General features: G+C 42.2%; 2 protein-coding genes across 3 annotated transcripts in view; one reads left to right on the top strand and one right to left on the bottom strand.

Moving 5' to 3' along the window:
* Window positions 1-17,985, top strand: part of LOC110285981 (membrane-spanning 4-domains subfamily A member 4A-like) — a 181,634-nt gene that overhangs the window by 41,262 nt on the left and 122,387 nt on the right. The window lies entirely within an intron of this gene.
* Ms4a1 (membrane spanning 4-domains A1) lies at window positions 1,069-16,117 on the bottom strand. The gene is made up of 7 exons (XM_021151245.2): window positions 16,037-16,117; window positions 8,827-8,979; window positions 8,274-8,393; window positions 6,744-6,803; window positions 4,635-4,871; window positions 3,350-3,451; window positions 1,069-2,009 (listed from the first exon to the last, which is right to left on the bottom strand). The coding sequence occupies exons 2-7, from the start codon at window positions 8,962-8,964 to the stop codon at window positions 1,791-1,793; spliced, it is 876 nt and encodes a 291-aa protein (XP_021006904.1). The 5' UTR covers window positions 8,965-8,979; window positions 16,037-16,117; the 3' UTR covers window positions 1,069-1,790.

Raw genomic sequence — 17,985 nt, 5'->3', positions numbered from 1 at the left:
GGATATGGAGAATCGTGCTGTGGCTTGTAAGTGGGCAGAACTTAGTAAAGACCTACTGGATGAATACTTTCCTTGGGAGCATGTGTCAGATAGGTAGGAATAGCTCAATATGACTGGATGTGCCACTATTCAAACACAGGTTAGTGTTATGTGGCAGAAGCATCCCATTGTTTGATGTTATGAAGAAGAAAGAAACATCCAAGGTGGAGTATCCATTGCAGGCACTGACACAAAGTTTTATTTACTTAGAGCTTGTTTTGAAGACCACACAGGGGAAAAGTGCCACTTCCAGTTTCTTTGTAATAACAGGAAATAACTCCCACCGGTAGCCTCTAATAAAATAGAAATATTCCAAGGAGTGAAACGTAAGCTGTTCATATACCCATAATGCCTAGAAGCAGACTTGTCATGGTATCTGAATGATAGGCTATGGTGAGATCTTTTTAGGCTAACAGTGTTTCTAGGTCAGGGGCTAGCATCCCTGCACAGGAACAGGGGTGGGAAAGTATGGTGGCCTGAGATTTAGGATTTTTTTTTATTGGGTATTTATTTCATTTACATTTCCAATGCTATCCCAAAAGTCCCCCCCCCACTCCCCCCCAACTCCCCCACCTGAGATTTAGGATTTTAACTGTGTTGTTTTTAAGCATGATCTTTTTGTGGTCATTTATAGTGCATATAAGATGTGTTTGTGGTGCATCTTATAACTTTCCAGCTAATTGCATATTAATGTCACGACTAGTTTTTCAAATGTTGTAAGATTCTGGATGTCTTTATTCATATGGTGTCAAATCCAATTCTGACTCTGCTCACAAAGTATGTACTTTGATATAGCTTATACAGGCATATGGGCATAGATAATTTGGTTATTTCAAACATTTCTAGAATTTGAAGAGCTGGGTTTGACTCAAGTCCCCACAACTATTATTGAATATCTTGGCTTGCTTCTTACATTCAACTGAATTGCAAAATAGTGATAGTTTTTTTTTTTTTTTTTTTTTTCGTGATCATGAAAGACCAAATGAAACTATTTCATAAACTACTCTGTCATTTGGAAAGAATCTCAAAGCACAGCTGTTGCTTAGGATTTGAGATCTGGGAACCCATTACATTTCTGTCTCACCATTCTTCTTTCTCTTGAATAAAGAATACAAGTACATAAACGATGTGACCAGAAGCCAAGAAACTGGAGATGGGCAAAGTTAAGACATGAAACTTGCTTATGTGTAAGCTATGCTTTTTGTACAGAGACAGACTTAGGACTAGGCCTTTCACAGCTTCCCAAGTGGGACACAGAAGCTTGAAGAACATGCCATATTTTGTGCCTTCCCCACAGGCATATAGGTGTCTCATTTTCTCTCATTATTAAAACAATTCTCATTAAACAATTTCTCTCATATTCCTTAAGACAATAATGCAAAAGGGACTCCACCAAACATGAAGAAGGAGTCAGAGAGTTCAGAGATGGAGAGAACAATCATGTGTCTTTTCCCTCTGCTGTAACTGCTGATGGAGGAAATGTGGAAAACCATTACACACATCCAAGGAAAAGGTGAATGAGAATTGGGTTCTTCAGCGCTTCTGCCAGTGTAAGACTCCCTAAGCAAGGAAAAAGACAATCTTTTATAATCACTGCATTCTCCAAATGTGAAGGAGAGCTAGATATGGCTTCTCTATGCAAAGATAAGCTGTGAAAATATGGAGAATAGATTGTGGAAGGCCACAAGAGATGAGGGTAACTATGTGTCTTGGAAGCTCTCTAAACAATAATGCTTAGAAAAGAAAAGAGTTTAAGGAGAGATCTCATTTTCCACTGGCAAGGATTCCTGCTCTTGGGGAGGTGCTGGAAAATTTATTTCTGCTTCTTCTTCTTCTTCCTCCTGCACTGGAATAATTTCAATTTCCTCTTCATTCTTTGTTTGGGAAGATACTCCACTTAGCTCAATGATTTCTTCTTTCATTTTAATCGTCTGCTCATTTTTTTCTCCAGCTGACAGCAGAACCACATTCTAGAACATAAACAAATGCTTCTTGACTTTTACCCTTGGCACACCTTCCAACAATCTACGTATATCCAAATGTCAAATTATTCTCAGGCTTCTTGTTTAGTTAACCATATACCGTAGATACCAGGATTGGCAATGTGGATGCTCAAATTCTTATCAAATCACTTACTTGTTAAATCTAAGTCTGAGTAAATTGTTAAGGGCTTCAGACATTTGCCACTTTGCCTGGAATAATCATACCACATGAAAAAACAAAATGTCAAAAATAGAGGAGTTTAGATTCTAGAACTGATTTGCCTGTAGTGGTTACAACCCAGGGAAGATATTCTCATTCCATCTTCTTCCCAGGTTTGTAATGAAAGAATCAGTAATGACTACTAGGTTATAAGCTAAATCTTATAGTCTGTCACTTTGAGGTAGTTTATAGTAGAGGTACTACTGGAACATCCACATCTCCCAGTTTTGGAGACTCTTTGAGATACTGTTGTTTTGGAAGTGGAATGAGGTGAGAGGAGAAAGCTGAGACGGGAACACTAAAAAAATCCAAGAACCAGTGACTTTATCAGCCTTCAGCCTTCCACTGTCTTATGTTCCACATTAAGATGGGAGAGGGCATGTAATCAAGGTGTGAATAAGAATGTCCACCACATCGCTTCTCGGCCTTTTGGCTAAGATCAAGTGAAGAATGTCTACCACAGGCTCAAAACTTTCAATACTTGTTCTGCAGTTGGCAGAACTGATTGGGAATGATTAGAAGTATGGCCTTGTGGAAGGAGATGTGTCATTGGTGGTAGGCTTTGGGGTTTCAAAAGGTGAAGCCATTTCTAGTTAGTTCTCCCTATATGATGCTTGTGGATCAGAAGTAAGGGCTCAGCTACTTCTCCAGGGCCATGGCTGACTGCCCACGGCCATGCTCCTCCCTATGATGGTCACGGACTCTAACTAATCTCCTGGAACTGTAAACACCAAATAAATGCTTTCTTTTATAAGTCACCTTGGCCATGCTCTCTCATTACTGCACTGCAGTAGAACAGTAAGACGAAGTGGGAGTAGGAGTCTGAAGTCAAGTAGAGGGAAAAGCAGGTTGGCAGGAACACTTGTGTACATGTGGAAGGAATTGTAGCATCTGTCTAACCATAGACTCAGTTACTCTTCAAAATATTTGCTGCCACTGCTGGTGTTTTCTGGTTTCCAAAAAACAAAACAAAACAAAACACCCCAACAAAACCATTTTTCCCAATGAAACTCCTAGTCTCAGAATTTCACCAGATCATATTCTATATAAACAATTTTTTTGTAGATATCAGTTTTCTAGGTTGTGTGGATAGGTAACTCCAACTTACAGATTTGGATCTGGTACACATTCTTTTCCACTCATTCTCCACAATACCAGCTGTCACAAGTTTCTGGAAGAAGGCAGAGATCAGCATCACTGACAGAATGCCCTGGAAACCAACAGCATAGAGGCAAAGGTGAGATAACATTAGATGGATGTGCACAGTGCACAGTGATGACAAATGACTGGAACTCAGAGAGCAACAATTCAGTTCAGTGCTTTAGGTGAGTAAACTGAGCTCCTGTGGGGAGTGGTTGCTATGAGACAGTATCTTCAGGCACAAGAAAGTAAGGTGGGAATAGGAAACTGAGAAATCAATTCTTTTAAAGAAAGAGTCTCACATTAAATTCTTTTGGCACTGGGCTGTGGTGGTACACGCCTTTAATCCCAGCATTTGGGAGGCAGAGGCAGGCGGATTTCTGAGTTCGAGGCCAGCCTGGTCTACAGAGTGAGTTCCAGGATAGCCAGGGCTATACAGAGAAACCCTGTCTCGAAAAACAAACAAACAAACAAACAAACAAACAAACAAACAAACAAACAAGGCATATTGGCACATCCCTGTAAAAGCCCAGAACTTTTACGGGGAATCAGGAAGATCAGAAGTTTAAGGTCATTCTTGACTATACAGAACAGTGAAGGCCAGCCTGGACTACATGAGACCCTGTACCAAAGAAATAGAATCATCTTTAGGGGGATGTGATATCACATTGAGGAAACTCCACAACACTTGAGAGATGTATTTCCTTTCCCCTTTAAACTCTGCATTCACAATTCAATGATGACTAACATGTCAATAACATTTTAGGAATTTCTTTCATGTTTTTATTAATAATAGTAATTGTTAACATCATCAGTGATATTAACACTGATGAACACATAAAGCTTGGTGTGCTGGCATGTGCCTGTAAGCCCAGCATTCAGGAAGTAGAAGCAGGATTGTTGTGAAATTGAAGGTAGTCTAGGATGAATAGACAACATTAGACCACCTAGGACTACACAAGAACATTCCTCAGAAGAAATGATAAAGTCACAAATAGAATCTTATACAAATGACACTGTTCTAAGGGTGTTGCCTATGGCAACTAATTTGTTTATCAAATCAACCCAAGGAGATACAGAGCATCACTCTCTCAATTTTACAGCTAATGAAATGGAGGCAGTATATGAGGGGGGTTCTGATCTAAAGTCACATACAGAAAAAAATAGCAGACACAGAATACCTGTCTGGAGTTGATGTTCATGATAAAGCACAGCACAGTTCTTCTCTGAAGAATCACTGCTTTTATACTTACCAAGAACACAGACTGAATGCTGTTACAGTACTGTGTAGATGGGGAGTTTTTCTCTGAGGAATTAGATGGCTCACAGTCGTAGATATCAACATATAGCTTGGAAGTTTGAATAAGCTCCAGTCTTCTCATTTTTAAAAAGTGAGAAAGTGTAATGTTAAGTATGTCCATGATTGAAAGAATTATTCCAGAAATGGCAGCAAAGAGGCTTAGAGAGCTCATTATCACTTTTGCTTTGACCTGAAACAGAGGCGGGTTTGTTCATTAGATTTGATTTCTGTTTGGAAAACATAAAGCTGGATATGGGATTTCAGTTGTCATTCCCCTGACTCATGAAGACAGTACCTCTGAGTTCTAGTTCAGCTCTTGCTATGGGTTTTAGCCTCTTTGACACCGTGTTTAGCCTCATTCTTTTCCAATCTCCTTGTCTTAAGCCATCACCATCCCATTCAGTTTATGAAACCAAAATTCCAGTCATCCTTTGCCCACATTTTGTATCTCTGAACTTTTCATTGCCACCAACTTCCTTCCCAGACATGCAGTAAACACTTACTGAAGCCAGTGAGGATCAGTGGTATCTGGATCATTACCTCCTTGCATAATAAGAGAGTGGGCAGAGAGATCAGAAGGCTTTTACATCATGACTAAATACCATTGAAGTAAATATAGATAGAACCTTCTTGGTTTGTATTATTGTATTGGCTAGTCTTGTGTTAGCTTCTCATACAAACTAGAGTTATCAGAAAGGAGGGAAATTTAATTGAGAAAATGCCTCCATAAGATCTGGCTATAACACATTTTCTTAATTAGTGATTGAAAGGAGAGGGCCCAGCCCATTGTGGGTGGTACCATCCCTGGACTAGTGGTACTGGGTTTTATAAAAAGCAGGCTGAACAAGCCAGGCGAAGCAAAACAGTAAGCAGCACTCCTCCACGGCCTGGCTTTGTATCAGCTCCTGACTCCAGGTTTCTGCCCCATTCTAGTTCCTATCCTGACTTCTTTTGGTGATGAACAGCAGTGTGGAAATGTAAGCTGAACAATCCTGTTCCTCCTCAACTTGATTTTTGGTCATGGAATTTTGTCACAGCAATAGAAACTCTGACTAAGACAACTACCAAATAAAATGTACCAGCCATGACAGTCACACCAGTGCTCCCTACTGATGTCATCCATTAGGGCAAATTTCTCTTGGTAGCACAATCTGGAGGGCATGGCTGTGACTGCTCTGACCTGTGTGGGTGATAAAAGCTTGATATATCATATGCCATATGGTGAAGCATTACTGGTGTGTTTCACTAACATTTCACTTCTGGCTATGTGACTTATTTATGGAAATTTGGTAATTTTGGTTGTATTTGGTATTTGTAAATTCCCCTAAGTTGATTTTTTTTCAGATAATTTATAAATAATAACCATCTCAATCCACTCAGTTCTTTGCCAACTCAAAGTGACTTACTAAGTATAGGTAATGTTAGAGGATTTTCTAGAGAGAAATTTGGTGGTGAGCTCTGGTCACTCATCCAGATCCAGGAATTCTGTAGGTTACTTATTTTAAGAGGATATAAATAAATAAATCTTTATGGATGAGCCACTGTAGGCTTTATGGCTACACTATAACACAAAATGCCCTATCTCATCTTTATATTGATTTTCTGTGTCAAGACTAGCACTTCTGTTCATGGGGGGAGTAGGTAGGGGGGTCTAGGGCACTCCTGTACTCACTTGGGGTTCTGAGTCTAATTCTAAGGCTACAATAAGGCTGGAACGCAACTCAAGCATCTGGATCATTTTCCTAAATGGTGTGTCATTTCCTATATAACATTCTTTCCAAATATGCCATGTCTGCCATCTCCACAGGGAACCTATCATTGAAAGAGTACTAAGTCCAGTCTTCTGACCCTGTCTTTGATTCCCTTGCCATGGACAGACTTAAGGCAGTGCTATTTTCGAGTTTCTCGTGAAGAAAATCACATCACAACCAGAATGATATAGGATCCATTGCTCAGAGAAGAGTCTGTGACTGCAAAGCTCTTTTTAGGGTCCCTGGGCTTGTTTTCTACTGAGAAAGTAGCTGTATGTCTCGTGTGTGAGAAAGGACATATGATTACTTGCCAAACTTTTCCTGGAGGTTTTTTCTGCTGCAGCTGCCAGGAGTGATCCTGAAATAATGTACTGCAAAGAGAGAGGTGGGCAGGAAGGGGAGAGGGGCAGAAAGGGGGGAGACAGAAAGGGTGACTGTTATTCACTGATAACTGGTTGGGAAGGAACCATCTACATTTGTTGTTGTTATTGTTGTTGTTGTTTTGTGTGTGTGCCTTTCATTAAACTATGCATTGAATTTTTATCACATTAAGTGATTTCTTGGCAGCTATATTTCTTTGTTCTTTAGGTTCACACATGCAGTCTGTGAACCTTTGGGACCATTATCTAGGAATAGAATAAGAAAAGAGAGACAGAATTCACACTTTTCCTTGTCAGTGAGAACTCTCTGGGACCATACCATCAAACAGAAACATAAGAAATCACCCTCAATAAGGTGAGGGTGATTTCCCCCATCTACAATTATTCCTTATCTACACAGGCTATAATTAGACTTTGTCTTTAGTTTTAAAAACAATTAGGCTGGGTGCCTAGGAAGCACAGGTAGGAGAGAAGATGTAGATAAAGACATTTCCTCTCTCCTTTTTATTTATTTATTCTATGTGTGTGGCTGTTTTGTCTGCATGTTGGTTTGCCAAGAGCATGCCTGGCCAAGGAGGCCAGAATAAAGTGTTGAAGTCGTCTGGAACTGGCATTACAGATAGCTGTGAGCTGCCAAGTGGGCGCTAGAGATTGAACCTGGGTCCTCTGGAAGAGCAGCTGGTGTTAACCACTGAGCCATCTTTCTAGCCCATCTCTCTCATTGTGATTAGTGCAAATGTTCATGTAGGGGGCACAGTGACATAATAGCCTTGATGCCACTGAGTGATTGTGTGGAAGGCAGGACTTGAATACGATAAACTTCACCACGTCATTGGTTGCTACAGGAAGCAACATCGATTATTTCTTGTTTCCTTTCCTAAAGTTTGAGTAATAAAGTACAGAAAAGTCTTACGGCCAATCTGCCTTGGTTCGCTGAAGCTTCAGTTCTGGACTCAGTCTTAGAGGGACACAGTCATTAAAAGTGTCCTGGCAAAATAAACACTACCTAGCCTCATGTAGCCCAAAAGAGTATTGCTGAACTTGTAAGTACAAAAGATTATTTGAGATGAAAATAATTTCATCAGGTGCCTTAGTAGTTAACAAACTTGTAGGGACATGGGAGAACTTAGGATGTTTCCATTTCTCCTTTCCTTCCAAAGTGCCAAATACCAGCATCTCATACCCTGCTCTAGCCCGCTATGCAGAGACTCTGCTTTGCCCAGTCTTCCTTCCCCAAGAACAGCTGGCAAAGCTCCTCTCTGTGAATCCACACAGAGCATGGCCAGCTTCAACCACAGGAACCTTGTCGTGTAGTCTACCCTTCTTCCTACTTAACTATGCCAACCCCACAGGATTCTTCCTGCCCATGTGACTTTCCTCAACACAGAACAACTTAGATCTTTTGGGCTTTTTTTTTCTCCTTCAACACCTCAAAAGTTGTTTCTGTTTATTGTAACTTACCATAATGCCTCCCCAGAGAGGGTACCATACACTCAAACAGATGGGTGCGAAGACCCCCGTGGGGATCATCAGCAGTCCCCCCAGGGAAATATGGAAGAGGCCATTCATGATTTGGACAGCCTGGGGAGAGAAGAAAGGCACAGGTGGTGAACTGAACTCACTGGTGGAGGTCAAAGGCCACATGGGAAACCTGAGACCCATGTTGAAACCATGCAAAGGTCCTAAAAGGACTGCTAGTGCTGCCCAGAATTTTGCCTCCTTGTTCAGATCTCTCTCTCCCACCACAGAGGGCATTTTCAAGGACCCGATATGCATGGAATCTGAACAGTGGACCAGCCTGGTCCTCCAAACCAAGAGATGATGATATAAGATCATTCTGCAGTGATCCAGGTGCTAACTGGTGCCCTCTGGCATCGCCTACAGTGAGAAACATAAAGAACACAGCCACTTAAACCTGCCTGTAGAAGGCAGACTGAATTCTATCTACAGCCTGAAGCATCAATGTCTGCAGGCCAGAGCATCTCCCAAGTATGGAATGGAGGAAAAGTCTTACCCCCAAAGCCTTTGATTCCCTCATGAAGAAGCTTTGTGTGGGGCCCACCAGTGAAGATGTCCTTCTGAGGTTCACTTTTGGAGCAGGTTGCATGGCGAGGGGACCTTTTGTAGGCTCTGCTGGGAAAGGTCCACTCATTGAGTTTTCAAACGCCTGAAAATAAAACAGTGAGGTGAGATCAGAGTCTTTGGCAATCTTTACCTTCTGGCACCATCTAATACTTCTCTTAGTATTCCCTTGATGGTGCCACTGAGGCATGTCCTCTTCCTAGTAGCTTCAGATGTAAGGCAAGGTCTATTACCGTGGTATAGGAAAGGATCTGGAGGGACTATCTCAGGCAAGGGCACATGGGCCCAGGAATCTGAGCTAGAACGATAATCATGTTTGGACACATGCTAATGTTCAAGAAATCACAATGTAGTCAGTTAGTTTACCAGTGAGCTATACTCTTAGAACATAGCCATACCATGAATTTATGTCTATATGCATTTTTTCTCTGGTGGGGCTTGGACTCTCTTTGTGAATGCTAAGAAAATACCACTGAGCTTCATCTCTGCTCTATGCATTTGTCTAGCTGGTCCCTCCTTGGGTGTTCTTATGATTTAATATTCCAAAGCATATTTTTATTGGCTTGTTCATATGTTCAGAAGGACAGTGTAGTAGCCCAGACATATCATTCTTGATTATGGCTAGGACTGTCCTGAAATTCAGAAGGGATGGTCTAGGCCTCTCTCTGCCTCTGAATCTGACGTTGAGCAGGTCACTTCAAGAATATTCTCTGATATCACATGTACGATCACAGCCTGTGAGTCAGACTCTGGTTTTAAACAGTAATTCTAATTACTCTGAGGTGTTGGCCAAGTTACCTGGGCCTCAGATTCTTTAGCTCTAGACTGAAAATAGTAAAAATCCTTGTCTCACAGCGTGGTACAGGAGGGGATGATGCCGGTTCATGTTGGTGTGGGTTTTTTTTCACCCAGGTGTAGCTTAAATACCAGCTATCTGCAGAGGCCTTCTGTAAACCCTCAACCTATCACACATGCTCTTGTGTATGTGCCCTGCCTCAACACATCCTGTGCTAGTCACCTCATTTCAGTCATGACTGTGGTAAATTACCTTATATGCGAGTTTATTGCAGTTCTCTCTTGACAGAAACAAATGATGTTGTGCTACATCCACTCCAGTAGTGACACACATGACAGGCCAAAAGCCTAGATGCAGTCCAGAGGCGAAGTTTCATGGAAACTTAGTCTCCTGGAAGTGTGGCATTTCATAGCACGTATGCTCCAATTTTGTCCTTGCGAATTGATCTGTGTGCTTCCTTTCAGTATTGTTTTGTTATAGGTGCCTCCAAGCAATGACTTGCCAAATACCTAAGCAAAATCGAACTTTGCTTCCTGGCCTTCACCAATGCCCTAGGTAGTCCTTGAGCTGACCCTGGGCTTGGAATTCAGTAAGAATGTTGCCTATTCAGTAACATTCAGAATTGCCTCTAGTATTGTAAGAGAGATAGTGAAAGAAATCAGGCTTTACCATCTACTACATGAGTTAGAAATCTCAGGGCAAGCTTAGCAAAGTAATTTTAGAATTCTTATTATAGTTATGTATGGCAGACTACATTACTTATTAGTAGAAAGTCCCCCCCCCACACACACACACACAATCACTTAGAATAAAAGCCAAGTCACTCCCATATGCAGGAATTCACAATGGTTTAGGAAGTAGATCAGGCTGTGATTTGAGGAGGAACTAGAATGTTGCATTATTCATGAGAAGGTTAGCTAGAGCAGAACTCCCTAATTAGAGCCATGACTTGGGTGTGAAAGCTCTTGCCCTGGGAGTGTAAAGACCTCACACCTGGCTTCTAAGACTATAGCTGACCTTAGATAGAGCTGACTTTGTCTCAGTTGTTTTATTGCCCAGTTCCTGCCAGTCTTTGTGTTTACATTCCTCTGTTTTGTGTAAGAGTCATTAAGCATCCGGTAACCTAATTTGTACCTTGCTGATGTGTCACCTAACTTCCCTATTTTCTTCTGTATAAAAGGTTTGATGTTCAATTTGACATTACATTCAGATCCAAACTCCCTTGTGTCGAGTCTGTTTGTCACCCCATTCCCGTCGACTCTATGCCCATTTGTCTGAGACCCTGATTCACACGGATTGAAGGGGGTCAACTAGGCCCGGTCCGTGGCAATGTTGTTGCTTTTTGACGAGTATCTAAAACAATGCTCATGTGTTATAGCTTCTTAACATCAAAGGGATGCTAGATTTATGAAAAGCACCCATATCTGAATAAATATTAGCTGCTTTGTTGAAATTCTTGTTATACACTTCTAAGCTGTAGTTTTTACTTTATACATCTATTAAATGAGAACAGTGTCCTTCCCATAGAATTATCATAAGAATTGAGTGGACATATGTGCCCAGGACAGGGTAGAGGGTAGAGAGTACCATCTGCCAGTGATCATGGGCTGCTTCTGAAGTGATGAGACAATGAGTCACATTCATTCCAGCTCTGACAGGTTAAGGCTATTTAGCTTTCTTTATGTGTCTTGTGTTGGGAGTATCCATCCACTGATTATGTCAGCCACGTCTTTGAATTTCGTTGCTATTTTCTGCACCCTGGATATACACATCTGGCTAATTGTAAGCTGTGGAATTAAGAGTGTCTAGCCAGGTTGCTGAATCTTACTAAGACATGGAGGACTGGGCGGATGCATCTCTTACACTTCGTCCTATTTTATACGTACAAAGAAATTTCTCCTAGGACATCTCTTCTGAGCCCAGCAGAGGAGACAAGGGGTGAATCATTGCCTCTGTTTTACAGAGGAGTGGACAAGGACAGACAGGTTAGGTAGCTCACTTGAAGTTATATAATTACTAATGATCTGAAAAGAAGACCCTAACTTGTCAACCGAAGGGCAGACTCACTGCTCTGACTCAAGTGGCGAACAGTTTCGTTTCTCTTCATTTCCTTCAAAATATGCACACTCCGAATGACTTAAAGCAACACAGAACGTGACCTGTCTGCAACATCATGGGCTTTAGGGAAGCATTTCTTACTTCATTTCCCTCCTGTCCTAAATTAGCAGCTGTCACTTGGCCCAGGGGAATCTGTTTCATACCACAAACCATCCCATGAGACCACTAACCAAAAAAAAAAAATTTTTTTTATATAGCCCATCAAGGAGTTTGCAAATGAATACTGGTTTAGAAGTAGAAAAATCTCAGAAACCAGTTTGTGCATATCACAAATATGGATGCTTCCCCTGGACACGGGACATCCTTTTGCAAAGATCTTATACCTCACTCTGTGGACTTCCAGGCTAGCTTGTGTGACCACAGTTGTTTACTTGAACATGTACTGTGTCCCAGGGTTATTAGTTGTTCTAGTTCCAGTTTTTCTCATACCTCCCTCCCAGGAGGCATTGTATCACCTTTTAGTGGATGTGTCAATAGAAGTTCACATCATAAGTTATTTTCCCAAGATCTTTTGGCAACTATGGAATGAGATAGAAGTCATTTCACTCCATTCTAGGGAGCTAATTTTAGTGATGGTGACTTACAAATGCAAGGTCATTAATTGTTCAGGGTGAAGGAAATGATTGGACCACCATTAATATAATTCCACCTGAGTTATTAGCTGCTCATTAAGTCTTGGGTCTGTATTGTTACTGAGATAAACTTTTTATTTAGGTAAAGCCAAGTAGGGGTGTCCGTATGGCCTAGTGGCAGTAGTAATATGGAGAGAAGAACATCATACTTGTAGAACAATATCTTTGTAGTAACTGCATATCTACAAAGTGTTGAATAGCTATTACTACAAAATAATATTTTGTAGTCAAAATAATAACTTTTATATGCCATCTTATGCTAACGATCTCCCTCTTCTCCCTCCCTTTCTCACACACGTGAGAGCACTACAGGTTGGTGCAATAAAATTACATTTAGTGGCAACAGAAGCTAGAACTGGTGCACATACTCCCACAAATGTAGGTTTTTGCATCATTGCCTTATTTTAAAAAATCATACAAAATTGCTCCAATAGACTCCAGCTCACAGCAAAGATTGTTTGGTAGATTACTAGGGGCATGGACCACATTAGTCTATGACAGTATAGGCTTTATTTTCACAATACTGATACTGAAATGATGATTTAATTTGCTCACACACCATTCTATCTTATCACCCACTGCAGCTCCCACAAACCCACAAACCCTTTTGACTTCTAAAATCATGACTTTTTTTTTTTTTTTTGTCTATCCCCTGAAGATCTCACAGCATCTTCTCTGGTTTGGGCTTAAATGATGACTCTTAGGTCCAATAATTCCATCATCTTCTGAGACACTTGAGGCTTCCCCCAACCTCAACTTCCCCCTCAAAAGAGTTTTGCATTTATGCTCCTTGCCCTATGCTTTTTTTTTTTTTTTCTTTTTTCGGTTTTTTGAGACAGGGTTTCTCTGTATATGCCTGGCTGTCCTGGAACTCACTCTGTAGACCAGGCTGGCCTCGAACTCAGAAATCCGCCTGCCTCTGCCACCCAAGTGCTGGGATTAAAGGCGTGCGCCACCACCTGCCCCATGCTTTTAACTGCGGTGAATCTTACATTCTTCTTAACTCTTTCAGCCCATTTCCTTCCACCAGATGTTTGTTCTTTCCAGAAATTCCTTCTTCCTGGGACCTACTCTCTCCTGTGTGGCAGTATGTAGTAGAAAGAGCTGTCTATATTTGTGATCTCTGTAAATTAGGATTGAAGTTGTCCTGTGATTGATATGATAATAAATAATCAAGGAATAATTATTACTACTGGTTCTTATTACGCTACCTTGTTTCCCAGTCCCCAAACTCTCATTTTAAAATACAGCAACATCCCCCTTTACTACCCCGTTTCCCCTTTCTTCACTTCAGCTTTTACAATTTTTGCTTTTTACCCTTTCCCCCAACTTCCTCCTCACTCACACAGTCCCTGATAGTCTTCAACCGGAGTCTGCCATTCAACCGAAACTTCTCTGTACAAAGGTTGTGCTGTAGCCTGTTGCCTTTTCTGCACAGTGCCTCAGGTCAGTTTATTTTGCCAACTGCTCAGATTTAAGACGTTGGAACCAGGGGGTATGTGAGATGGTTCAGTCATGTTTCACAAGCATGAAGATCTGAGTATGGATTTCAGCATCTTTATAAAACACCCACTGAGGTAGCATACACTTGTAACTTCAGTGCCTAGGAAATATAGATGGGCAGAACCCTTAGGCTTGCTGGCCAGCCCGTCTAGCCAGATATGTATGTTTCAAGTTGGGGAGAGAGCTTGTTTTGTGACTGAAGAAGGTATCTAACATTAATCTGACTTCCACATGTGTGTGCATGGATGAGTGTGTGTGTGTGTGCATTGCGTGTTTTTGTGCACACACAAACAGAGGCTTGAAGGCAGATTTTACTCCTGCTCCTTCAGCTCCCTTACATATTCAGGCAATAGCAACATCATGCCATTTCCACCTCTGTAATACCTCTTACCCATGGACCTTTCCCCTACATAGTATCACCCATATATTGTTTCTGATTTCCTTTCCTGGTATAGCATAAGAAAAAAAATCTTGTGGGTCAGGCCAGCCAGATGGCTTATTACTAAGGCTGATGACCCAAACTCCATCCCCAGGACTCACATGATAGGAGGAGAGAACTGATTCCTGCAGATTGTCCTCAGACTTCCACATATGTGCACATGTGTGCGTACATACTAAATAATAAGCAAATAACTGTAAGAACTGTTAGAAATGCTGTGGCTATTGTTTTCCTTCAATACGTTTTCTAATATTTGCCCCACAAAGCAACCACGACACATCACCTTAAATCTCTAAGTCGTGCTCTTCCTGGGCTCCCCTCTCACCAACCCGCCCCACTGTCTCCAACTCTCCTTTGCTTTTTTGAGACACCCTTCTGGCTCTTCATTGCAGTCCAGCTCTGGATGACTTTCAGAGCCCGTGTTCTCAGCAGTCATGCTTGGACATGTCTCCTGTCTGCTTTGCTGAATCTGCAAAACCTTTGAGCTCATCCTTCCCGTTTCTCTCCACATTCTGTCAACCTCCACAAAAGGACCATCATGTTACCTCAGGCTGTTCCTTGGCTGATGGTAAGGATTTCTTCAAAGTCAATAGCTGTTCATGTTTATCACTTTTCTACAACTACTTTTATTGTAGTGTGACATGTAACTCCTGAAACCCAGTGCCAATCCAGTAAGAGAACTATGCAGGGTTTTCTGGCAAACCTGCCTCTTGTGATGCTGATGCTGTGAGCTCTGTCTTACACAGACCATTAAGCTCAGCTTCCTCCTTTGGCAGGTAAATGCTCAGGATGCTTTCTATTCACAAAATGATAACCTCCACTTCATCTGGCCATCAGTGAGACAAAACCATTATAAGGAAAACAGGGAAAGTCTCTCTGTCTCTGTGTCTGTCTTTCTGCTGTCTCTGTCTCTCTCCCTCTCTCTCCACCTCACCCCTACATACATACTTATTTTACTGTTTAGTTTCAGGAGCACATTAGCACCTGGTTAAAGTCAATCCCTCTATCCTGTCTCTAGCACCCACTCTCACCCTTGGCTTCTTCGATCATAGACAGAAAACAGGATTTGTGCTCAGTATTCCAATGCAACACAGAAAATGCTAGATAGTAAGATTAAAACCATCTATGGTGGTGCTTACATTGAAGTTTTATCTTTGGAGACAAACTCAGTGGAAGGAAGAGGAATGGGGCTAGATTCTTGTGGCCAGGATTATTTTCTAATTTGGTTTTAGGCAGTCCTAAAAAGATTCTGTGTTCTAGGTTTAATCTTCATGATGCAGAGGACCTTGATATTGCTCCCATTTTATGGGTGAGGAAATTGAGGCATGGAGAAGTTTAGTAACTCACCCAAGGTTATGCAGCTTCTATGTGGTAGTGCCCCAGGTTGAAGACAGCATTCTAGAGACCCTTTCCCCATGTTAGAATCCACTCACCACCCATTGCCCAGAGTCATTTTTGAGAGGGGGAGCAGGTAGGTTAGGGGTAGCCCATCCAGCCTTGAAATCACCACACTTCAGATCATGCTGCCATTTGAAAGTCTCACCAGGGACACCCCAGACTGAGAGCTGACTCTCTAGCCCCTAAAACCACTCCTCTTTTCTTCTGGCCTTCCCTTTTATTAGAGTCACTAAAACAGAGCAGACCTAACCCTTACCTGGGTCTCCAAGGTTCCAAGGCTCCAAGGCTCAAGGGCCAAATTAGCTACTCACAGCTGAGATCAGTTGGCCTCTTCTATCTCCAGTACTTGAAGATGAGTGCGATAGACCAGGCCTGGAGTGGTACCTCTGATTGACACCAAGTGACAGGAAATTAGCAGCTTCTGCTACCTTGATGATCGCTCCAATCACTTTGCTTTGCCTTACCAGGTTTCACTTCTTAAAAATTACCCTAGGGACTGCCTGGTATGCTTCATGCTACCTTAATTAGAAGAACTTCTGCAGCCCCCACCCTGTAAGCAGGTGTGGATGGTGGGTCCCTAAGGGCTGGAAAAGGGCTAGAAATTCTCCAGAGATGGGCTGTTAGAGCCTGACCTTACCTTCATGCTTCACTTTTGGGGCTGAGTAGGTGGTGGTGGGGCACCCATGCAAAGAGTCGGAATCCCTGAGAAGGTACACTCGGGAGCACTGTATCTGTTGGTTTTTAAACAGTACTGTCATCTGCTCATACTCAAAGCTCTAGAGGGCCATGTAAATCTCATGTCAAATTTAGCAGAACAGGCCTGAAATCTAATTTGTCTCCATAGAACAATGCACCCAGAAGTGTGAGGCAAGACTCAGCTCCCATTTTGGGTGCTGTGAACCGAGACAGCACTTTTACATATGAGCCCACCCTTCTCCTTCCTGCTTCCCTCTCTTTGCAGTATTGTTTAGAGCTATAGTGGCTGACTTCAGAGTTAGAGCAAGCAGCAAAGTGGAAGAAGTTGGTGATATGGGGGAAAGTCTATAAACATTTAGGAGGCAAATATTAGATTTTCTCAAGACTTATCCTCTCTTCCATATACAACCTCATGCAAGTTAGACTTTTTATTAATTTTTTTGTTTAAAGCTGTTTTTGTTTTGTTTTATTATTATTATTTTTATAGTCCAGTCATTACTCCCTCCCTGTCCACACTCCCACAGTTCAACATCCCATTCCTCCCGCTTGTCTTCAAGAGTATGTTCCCTCCAACCCCCACCAGGCCTGCCCACTCCCTGGGGCCTCAAATCTCTTGAGGGTTAGGCGAGTCTTCTCTCACTGAGGCCAGACCAGGCAGTTCTCTGCTGTATATATGTCAGGGGCCTTAGATTAGCTAGTGTATGCGGCCTGGTTGGTGACTCAGTGTTTGAGTGATCTCAGAGACTGCTGGTCTTTCTATGAGGTCACCCTCCTTAACTTCTTCCAGCCTTTCCCTAATTCAACCACAGGGACCCCCGACTTCAGTCCATTGGTTGGGTATAAGTATCGGCTTCTGTCTCAGTCAGCTGCTTGTTGGGACTCTCAGAGGACAGACATGCTAGGCTCCTATCTGTAAGCACCCATAGCATCAGTAATAGTGTCAGGCTTGGAGCCTCCCCTTGAGATGAATCCTGAGTTGGGCTGTCACTGAATCTCCTTTCCCTCAGTCTCTTCTCCATTTTTATCCCTGTGGTTGTTTTAGACAGGAACACTTCTGGGTCAGAGGTTTTGACTGTGGGATGGCTATCCCATTCCTCCACTTGATGCCCTATTTTTCTACTGGAGGTGGATTCTATAAGTTCCCTCTCCCCACTGTAGGGCATTTCATCTAAGGTCCCTCCCTTTGAGTCCTGAGAGTCTCTCACCTCCCAGGTCTCTGGTGCATTCTAGAGGGTCCCCCACCTCCCACCCACCAAGGTTGCATATTTTCATTCATTCTACTGGCCTTCAGGGCTTCTCTTCACCCTCCCCCCAGTACCTGATCATGTTCCCCTTACCCCTCCTCCTCCCACCCATATCCTTCCCTCCCTCTGCTGCCCCTGCCCCCATGATTGCTTTCTTCTCTCTCCAAAGTGGATTGAAGCATCTTCAGTTGGGGCTCTTTGGCTTGTTAACCTTCTTGAGTTCTGTGGATTGTATCCTGGGTATCCTGTACATTTTTGGCTAATA

Source organism: Mus caroli, unplaced genomic scaffold (genome assembly GCF_978045245.1).
Source record: "Mus caroli unplaced genomic scaffold, Mus_caroli_1 scaffold_20, whole genome shotgun sequence".
Classification (NCBI taxonomy): domain Eukaryota; kingdom Metazoa; phylum Chordata; class Mammalia; order Rodentia; family Muridae; genus Mus; species Mus caroli.
This window is presented reverse-complemented; position numbering and strand designations above follow the sequence as displayed.